Source organism: Parasteatoda tepidariorum, chromosome 10 (genome assembly GCF_043381705.1).
Source record: "Parasteatoda tepidariorum isolate YZ-2023 chromosome 10, CAS_Ptep_4.0, whole genome shotgun sequence".
Taxonomy (NCBI): Eukaryota; Metazoa; Arthropoda; class Arachnida; order Araneae; family Theridiidae; genus Parasteatoda; species Parasteatoda tepidariorum.
In genome coordinates this window covers 74,141,211-74,150,685 of record NC_092213.1, presented here as the reverse complement: position 1 = coordinate 74,150,685, position 9,475 = coordinate 74,141,211, and the positions used below count along the sequence as shown (strand labels likewise).

Here is a 9,475-nt window from a genome sequence, read left to right as displayed (position 1 = left end):
ATGTCTGGTGTCTTTCAGAGGATAATTCATTTTAAAAGCTCATCCATGAATTTGATCTTTATTGAATTGCGATTTAAGAAAGATGATATAGAAAGAAATGGTGTCTTTGAGAGTGAAAACTTTTCTGTCACGGGTGAAAGTGAAAGCAACCATCTGATATTACTCAATTACTTTGATAATTTTATGCTACGTTGTATAGTAGAATCAATTGACCTATTTATAAATTCTACGTGTCTAATATTCGATGGGAATAACAGCTGCCTTGATTGTAATGTTAGATCTTCCATAAGAGGTAAACTTCTTGATTTATTTCTTAAGCCAAAAGATTTCTTGCCTCAGCAATTTCCTATCAAAATAATTTGTTACTTGGAGTTTAAGAATTCTACCGAATCGGATTTGACCGAAAGTTTAACTCCGAACAACTTGGGATTGGAAAAACTGCAAAAGCTTTCAAATGACTTCTCAAAAATTTTGGATCAAACTATTACCTCAGATGTCACATTAGATGTTAGTGGAGTTGAGATCAAATCGCACAGAAACATTCTGCAAGCAAGATCACCAGTATTTGACAGAATGTTCAATTATGATACTAGCGAATCTGCAAGGAATATCATTGTTATCCCGGATATACGAGCTGAAATAATGAACGATCTCTTGCTGTATCTCTACTCTGGAGCGACGAAAACTCATGATTTTGACGACGCTTGCGACCTCTATTATGCTGCAGATAAATATGAAGTTTTGTCACTCCGCGATGCTTGTAAAAGGGATTTGCTGGTACATCTGAAAGTAGATAATGCGTGCCAGATGTTGAGTTTGGCCAATCGACATGGTGATGAATCATTTAAAGAAAATATACTGAAATTCATAAAGGAGAACTTTAAAACTGTGGTCAAAATGGAATCATTTGAAGAACTTTCAGCCAACGAGCCAAAATTGGCTCTGTTAGTAACGCGCTATTTTATGAACTAGAAAACCCAGGGATCAAACATATAAAATTAGTGACTCTAAACGTAAGCGAAATCGCTTTAAGAATATTGTTTCGTAAAAAATAGTGACTCTGTACGTAAGTAAAATTGCTATAAGCATATTCTTTTGTTATGTTTGGAACAAAATACTGAATGAATTGACTATTACTGGATGCAATTGTAATAAATGCGACTGTCAAAGGATATGTATACTATTATTTATATATTAATCAAATAATGTTTCTAAAATCATTTCCATTTAAATATGTTTCTAGAAGTAAAAAGCAGGTATAACATTAAACATGTATTATTTTGTAGATAACTTATAGTCTTTTATTTTAGTCTAACAAGCACTTGATTGGACCCTTTTAACTCGAACTTGAGTGAATTTCAATCATTTTTCATTCATATTTAGCATAATTTAAGTGAATATATTTTAATCATATTGGAGTTATTTTCTATTATTATTTATTCTTTTTACTTGAGTGTCATTTAAATCACTTTTGAATTAAATGAATCCTTTTGCTGGCTATTCACCGAATATTTTAATGTCTCTCATAAATAAGATGAAAAGAAAAATATTTTTAGCATGTATAACATAAATAATTTTTTAGCATATATTTCTTTTAAATTTCATCAATGCTTTGTTCGGTAATTAATATGTTCCTTTTTTTTCAAATTTCAAAACTTTACAGTGATAGTTGGGGGAAAAAATTGAAAGCTTTGTAATTTATCGGTATTTAACAATATATGTTGAATATAGTTGCAAGATAATACTCTTTAGAGTTCAAAAGCTTTGTGACAGACTTAAGTAAAAAATTTTAAGGATTTTTTAACTTGTTGTAATAAAACAATTTTTTTATTAACAGTTTACATAATTTTTCATTTTACATAAGTATTCAAATAGTAGTTAAAAAGACTTCATTAGTACGTTAAATTGTACTTAACCATTTCCTTTCCAGTTCTTGGGAACATAACTTTAATAATTCTACATTCCATTTCATCTTGATGTAAACTTTTCTTGTTATTACATTATTTATAAAAGGTTTGCTAAAATATACTTATAAATAATTTTTAGATATTGGTAAAAGGCAAGAGCATAAACATCTTTATAACAGGTAACACACTCAATTTCAGAAAAAAATTCCCTGACTTTTCCAGGTAAATTAAAATCAAGACCATATTTTATCTATATCATGCAATTTTTTATTAGAAAACTTTGATTATTTTATTTGTAATGGTAAATATTAGATTTTCTGTGTAAAAAAATATGTCGGTAAATGACATGGAAACATTTCAGTTTGACTAAAATGTAAAATTTTTGCAACAAATAATTGTAACAGAGTTTAGAATTGTTTAACTCAATCTCAATAACTAATTGCTGTTACTGACAATTTTAAGACTGGTTATTTTATATGTTATGACTGGTTATATAATAGGAGTTTCCCAGATTTTTGTGAAAAAAATTGCAACTTGCCCTGACTATTCCCTAATTCTTGGAGCAAAAATAAAAACCCTTGAGCTGTCTTATAGGTCTCGTCAAAAAGTTTCTCCCCTACCTGAACGATTGATGAAGTGGGCGGAGGATCTCTATTGAAAAAGCACATCTGTTCCCGTTTTATATTATCTGATCATAGAATCTGAACGCAGCTCAAAATGACGTGTTTCCGTGCTTAGTCTTAAAACACAAAAGAAGAAAATACAATTTTTGGAAGAAAAAAAATACGCTCAGAAAAAGGTTGAAGCTCCTTGGTTTGTTAGAAATATCAAGATTAACCATTCACCGAATATTTGGAGACAGGAAAGACTGAATTCTGCTACAAAGCAATCAATTGCTCTCCTGCAAATTTCAATTACTTATTCCATAAGGAATTACATTAAGCATAGCCGAGTCCAATCATTCTTACTCGGCTAGGATCATGTTGAAATATTTTTTGTAAATACTGTTAAGATTTTTTCCTCATTATTTCTTTGGTTAATTTCTAATATATTAATAGCTATCAATTCTAATAATTCGGTATTACCAGTCATGTTGATAGTAGCTCAAGATGAAATGGCAATAATGTCGCAAGTCAGGAATATCATATTAACCTCACGTTGAAGCACTCACCAAGTTTGGCATTGAAGCACTTACCAACCACAGTTGAGCATAATCCTTACAGGGCAAAGTCCCGTACTTCGAGCAAAGAATTCGATATTCTTTGCTTCAGAGGTCGTGGTAACTTTTCAGGCTATGTATACGGATTCAGAATTCTAAACAATAAAGTGAATTTTAAAACTCTTAAATTCCATTAACGTCAAAGTACTATCATAAATTTATTGCAACCGTGAAAAACAATTTGACGAAAAATTTTTAAAAAAATTTACCAGGTGACTTATTCAAATTGACACATTACGAATTTATTTCGATTCATTATTTATTCTTTGAAAAAAAAAATACTCGTAAGAAAAGTTCGGAAAACTGAATCAAACACTATACCGATTTTCATAAATACATATTTCCAGCTGTAACCATTTTCGTAAACACGCATTTCGAGCTGCGAACATTTTCATAAACTAGCATTTCAATCTGTGTTCCTTCTCATATGACTGTCCACACGCTAATGGTGAAAGCACGTGAAGTGTTACCTTAGATAAAAAAAAAGTTCTGTTCCGCGCCACCTGTAGCCTATTTCGATAGCCAATAATGTGCAACTGGCTACGAGCAGTAATTTCTGCTAAATAACATACGTCTAGGACAGCGGTTCCTTATTTTTTTTTTCCGACTACGGAAACCTAAATAACCATTTCTTTCGGCGGTAGTTTCTTTATTTACGTCGCACTAGAACTGCCCAATGGTCTATTGGTGAAGGTCTAAAAAGCATCCCTGTGGTTAATACTAAGGCATGCCATCACAATTTTGATCCTCTGCAGAGGCGATCTCATTTGTGAGGCCACTTGATCAATAGACACAAATCTGAAGCAGTAAGAAATGTTCTCCGGATTGTTGTGCAACCAACCACACATTATACAAGCACGAATATTTTCTTTCGATGAAACCCCCGACTTTATAAATAGAAGCTAATTAAAGTAATTATGATAGTTATAAGCTATAAAATACTATTTTTAAAATACATAGAGGAATAGTTTTTTTTATAGTTTAGCATTAATCTTAAATGAGGTTTCACGTCTACAGAAATATTTGTAGTTCTTGAGCCACCATATCGAGCCCAGCAAAGAATTTGTTTTTGGTTTAACATACACTATATTATAGCATTAAAAATCTTCATACATTTAAACCTATTAAGAGCGACACTTGCAGAACCTCGTCGAGTCATGTTTTTTTAAGTTTGGGTCATAAATTGTTGTCAATAATAACGTACAAAAGATTTACTGAAATCTGTAACAGGTCGATTTTTTCAGACGATTATATATGGAACTCACAACATTGTGTAATTTAAGTAAGGCTTTTTTTTTCCCATATGTAATTTAGTTTGTGTTGTCTTTTGAGATTTCATTGCATTTACTATTTTCCAAGAAAAAGTCATTCACCCCTACAATATGAACTTCCATATTTGAGGTGGTAGAGTTAAGCTTGGAAAATGTACTTGTTACATCCACTTACGTTAATCGCTAGTATAGGAGTTTTTATTTTTTAATATTGTTTTTAGCGAATAATGGGGAATAAAAGTATTTAGATCTATACAGTGCGAGAAAAAAACCGAGTCAACTTAAATAATTTTTGATCTAAGGATCGGATCTCCACGTTCCAGGACTCAAATCTTAATGATTCGAGAGACTGCTCTCAAATATACTTCAAAATGTAGACGATATTTTAAGTTACGAAATCAGACACGAAAACGTATTTTCTCTGAACAAACATATTTTTTTTTATCCTCTACGGATTCGGTTTTTGACCCCCAAAATATAGGAGGTAGCAGCAATCTGAGAAATGTGGTCTCATTAGTTTAGCCAGGAGAGCGCTCTAATGTTTGGATCCCTTAATATTAATTTTAAACTTTATTAATATTAAGAACTTTTTGTACATAATAATAAAATTCGTTTATGCAAAGATAATTTCATGCAAAAAATAATTTTTAGTAAATATTTATTATTCTCATTTTATTTAATAATGGTCGAAAAATTTTTGAATTATGAGATACATAAATTTTTGCATCATTTTGCTATTTAAAATCGAAATCTTTAAAATCATGTAAAAAATTGCTTACCTTAGAATTAAAAAAAATTTCGACCATTATTAAATAATATAATAAATATTTAATAAAGGTTATTATTTTTTAATCTTTGGACAAACGAATGTTATATTTGTGTGAAATTTTTTTTATTTATTCGCTTTCTAAGTTCTTAAGATATAGCGAAATACGCAGAAAGTAAAATTAACATCAAGGTATTCAAACTTTAAAACGCTCTGCTGACCAAACTATAGAAACAATATTTCTCAGGTTGCGGGTAACCCCACATTTTGGGGGTCAGAAATCCGAATCCGTTGGGGGGAAAAGTTATGTTTATTCAGAGAAAGTACGTTTTTGTGTCTGATTTCGTAACTTAAAATATCGTCTGAGCTTATTATTTAATATATTTGAGGTCACCCCCTCGAGCGATTAAGATTTTGTCCTAGATCGTTAAGATTCAATCCTTAGATCAAAAGTTCTTCAGGGTGGTCGGGTTTTTTTTTCTTTGGCGCACAGTACAATTCTTCACCCAACCAGGGTAAATTAGTAAACTTTGTGTAGATGATACTGGCACATCCCCTTCTACTGACAAGAATGTCAAACAACTGTGAGCACTTCATGAAGTTTATATATGGTTTGCCCTTACAGTGATAGCTGGAATCAAATTCGATACCTTTGGATAAAATTCCCACTGTAATAAAGTAATGTTGTGCATTTAATTAAATTTAGCTCGATATCTTGATCAAAAAACAAAAACACTTTATTTCTCAAAAATAATGGAACCAAGAAATGTCTTTTGATAACAATGAAATATTACACTGCTTCAAACATAACAAAATATACAATTTTCTTCAGTCGAATATCAAATAAAATAAAAAAGCAATATATACAAATGATGAAATACACAAAACATGCATATATAATTATAATATTCAACAATTTGTGAAAACTGATATCACGAGTCTAATATTAAAAACATTAAATTAATGTAGATTTTTGAGCAACATCTAATGCATTAAAATTGATGAAATTTTTGTTCAAAACTAAATGGAGGAACAAACACACAAAAGTAGTCTCGTAACATAAAATAAAATTTAACAAACATAACTCATTTTATATTATGCAACTACAGAAATAAAACTTTTATAAAGAAGATATACCAACCTGCAAGCTTTGATAAATTAAGTTTAATTATTTATAATAGTGTAGAAATAACTTCAAAATTCTCAAGCCAATATTGAATGAACATGTTTTCTAAGTCAATGACAAAAATGTATCAGCTTTCGATATGTAACTGCTTTATTTGATAATAGTTTCTTTATTTTTTTCAGCAATCTCTTCCATATTGATTAATCATCTGGTTTTGATTTAAGTTTAATTTAGATATTAAGTCAATTTAAACAATATTATCTACAGCTAACCTACTGTTCACAAAGTTGCAATTTAGTTCATTTTTTTTTCTTTAATTACAAGATTCAGTATTATTTTTTGTAAAATGAAATTTTGTTGAAATGATTAATTTTAGATAAATTTTTTTTAGTGCAAGGAATTGTCACAGCAAATAAACAATTTCAATTCACCTGAAAACAACAGAACTAAATGGTATGTCCTGGTTTTTCATTTCTCTCATAATAATAAAAATTATTCTAAACTTGACAAATATACAAAACTGATTTTGAATTTGTATCAATATATTTTCCAGGAAAAAATCCTGAAGCATTTTTTAACCCACTTTACATTTTTTTAACTCTATTTTTTAAAGGTACATCCCCTTTTATTAACGATTAAAATTTAATCAATTTAAAATATCTGTTGATATTTAAGTTTTTTTTTTAAATAGGAATCACTAAACTTATTTTATTCAAAACGATTTCAATAACAAAGTTTAAGAATAGTATTAATTTTTCGAAAAAATTTCAAAACATATTTATTTTACAAAACACCATTTTATTTTTTTAAAGATGTTTTAACTTTTCATTTCTTTAAAATTAAGCATTCTTCATTTTAAATTTTTTTAAATATTTGATTATCGTTGAAATGAAAACTTTTAAAACACATACATACAATTATGATTAAAGTATATTAAATACATTTTCGATAACCATCGATGTAATTCTAATAAATAGTGCCAATTTATAAAAAAACAAAACTAGAAAAATTGTTTAATTTTTATAGTAGAATTTACAAAAATTATCAGTCAATATTTGGAAGTCAATTGGGTTTATATAAACAAAAGTTAATAAAGCACAACTGAAAGTACAGAAATAGACATACTATGGTTTGGGTTCTAAATACAAGAGCATTCCTCAATGTCTAAACGCCAAAAGTTTTGTGTTTAGACACTAAAGACTGTTCTTGTCCATAGAACCCAAACTATAGTATGCCTATTTTTGTACTTTTAGTTGTGCTTTGTTTACACTTTTTCCCCTTTTATGTTTATAGGCTTTATGTATCACAAACAATTTTATAAAAACTTACATGCATTATTGTAAATAAAAAAATTCTGATCACTGTAAAAAGCTTTATAAAAATTTATTTAGAAAAAAATTATTCACATTGAGGACTCCAGGGAAAATAAATATATTTTTCTTTTGGACATTCGTAGATCTTACATAAAAACTTGTTTTATGTACAGAGCTGCAATTTTTGACTAAAAAATTGTATCTTCTACAATCAAAAGCTAATGTAGTTTTTAGGTTTGTACTTTAGATATAGAGACAATTCTTATTAAAACAGAAAAGTTTTTCTCATATATATTTGAACTAATGATTTGCATTAATAATTTTTTTGTCGTAATATATCACTAAATATTTATATACTGACAGATAAGAAATGTTTGTTCATTATATTTCATTAAATAATTGCAGAAACATTTTTAATTATATGCAATTTAAAATGCATATTATACTTTAACTATTAGTTGCAGATGAGACACTGCTGTCCCTTTTATATATTTTTTTTCTCATGCTCAAATCGCAAGTAAAAATTATAAGAAACAGAAAAAGTTTGACTTTTTTTTTCCTCATTTATAAATTTATCAATAATTGATTTTTCCAAATTAAAGAAATTTTAATGATGAATAACTGTTACTCTTAGTTCTAAAATAAGTGCAATTTTGAAAAATTATTGTTTGGAAGATTTTACCTTTCATGCAGAAAATAAAAACCAGTGTTTCATGCTCTATTTCATAACCATAAATTATTTAAATGCTAATTATAGTGATATTTTCCATTTATTTCGACCTAAATTAATACAAAATAATGAAAAAAAAGTATTAAAAATATGTTTAAAATAAATGTCTGCATTAAAGGGTTAACAATCTATAAACTTTTTTTTTACAAATACAATTTTGAATAAACAAATCATTAAAAGAAAAAAAAATCTTGAGACCAACTAAGTGTTGTGATTGCTTTTTGATGGTATTGCATTCATTTAATTTTTTCATGTAACAAACTAGAAGCATATTTTCATATTATGCTAAATATAGTGTATACTAAAAATAGATATTATAGGTCCATCATGTCAAGAAAAATAACTATTTTCATTAAGAGTGCAACAACTTAGTTTTATATTGCCGAAACCTAAATTTATAAAATTAAGTATGGTCTGGAAAATTAATAAATCTTTTATAAAGCTGGATCCAATTTCAAACATTCATCTCAGATCGTTAAGTTTTTATTTAAGAATAAACACTAATCCAAACATTCCATTTTGATAAAACTTTCCATTTAAAATTTCCGGTCATTAAGTTCAGTATAAATGCAAAATTATTAGCTCAAAATCTATCAAAGAAAAACCACATCGCTTAAATTATGGATTATCCTGTATTAGCTAGGAATCGGATATTACAAAATTTATTAAAAAATTGAATCACATTAAACAGGATTCTTCGAGAAGACAATATTCATAATGAATATGGGTGAATTAATTAAGACTCATTTTAATTCCTCTGGTTAGAAAACCCTTCTTTATAAACTATTTTATAATAGCTCCATTTACAAAAATTCTAATTGGAAGTTAATGCTAATAACAAAGAATAAATAATTGCTATAGCTTTGATTTCAATGCTATTGAATTTATTAATGATTCAAGTTTATATTAATAAATGGTCTGCAAAAAATAGTAAGTAATTAATATAAAATTTATGAAATGTTTCATAGAATAATTAAGGTCATTTGAATATAATTTAATTAACTTGAGAGATTTTACCTATTTTTTCAAATAAAGGAAATTTTAACCATACTGTTTTTTTAATAAGAAAAATTTTAAAACATATGAATGACATATCTCCCAAATTAATTAAAGGTTTGCACCATTAAAATATCATAAAACAGT

General features: G+C 27.9%; 1 protein-coding gene across 1 annotated transcript; it reads left to right on the top strand.

The window, feature by feature from the left end:
• On the top strand, positions 1–972 carry LOC110282055 (uncharacterized). Its single transcript, XM_021144665.3, has one exon. It carries the CDS (start codon positions 1–3, stop codon positions 970–972), a length of 972 nt encoding a protein of 323 aa, XP_021000324.2.
• Positions 973–9,475: the final 8,503 nt, after the last annotated feature.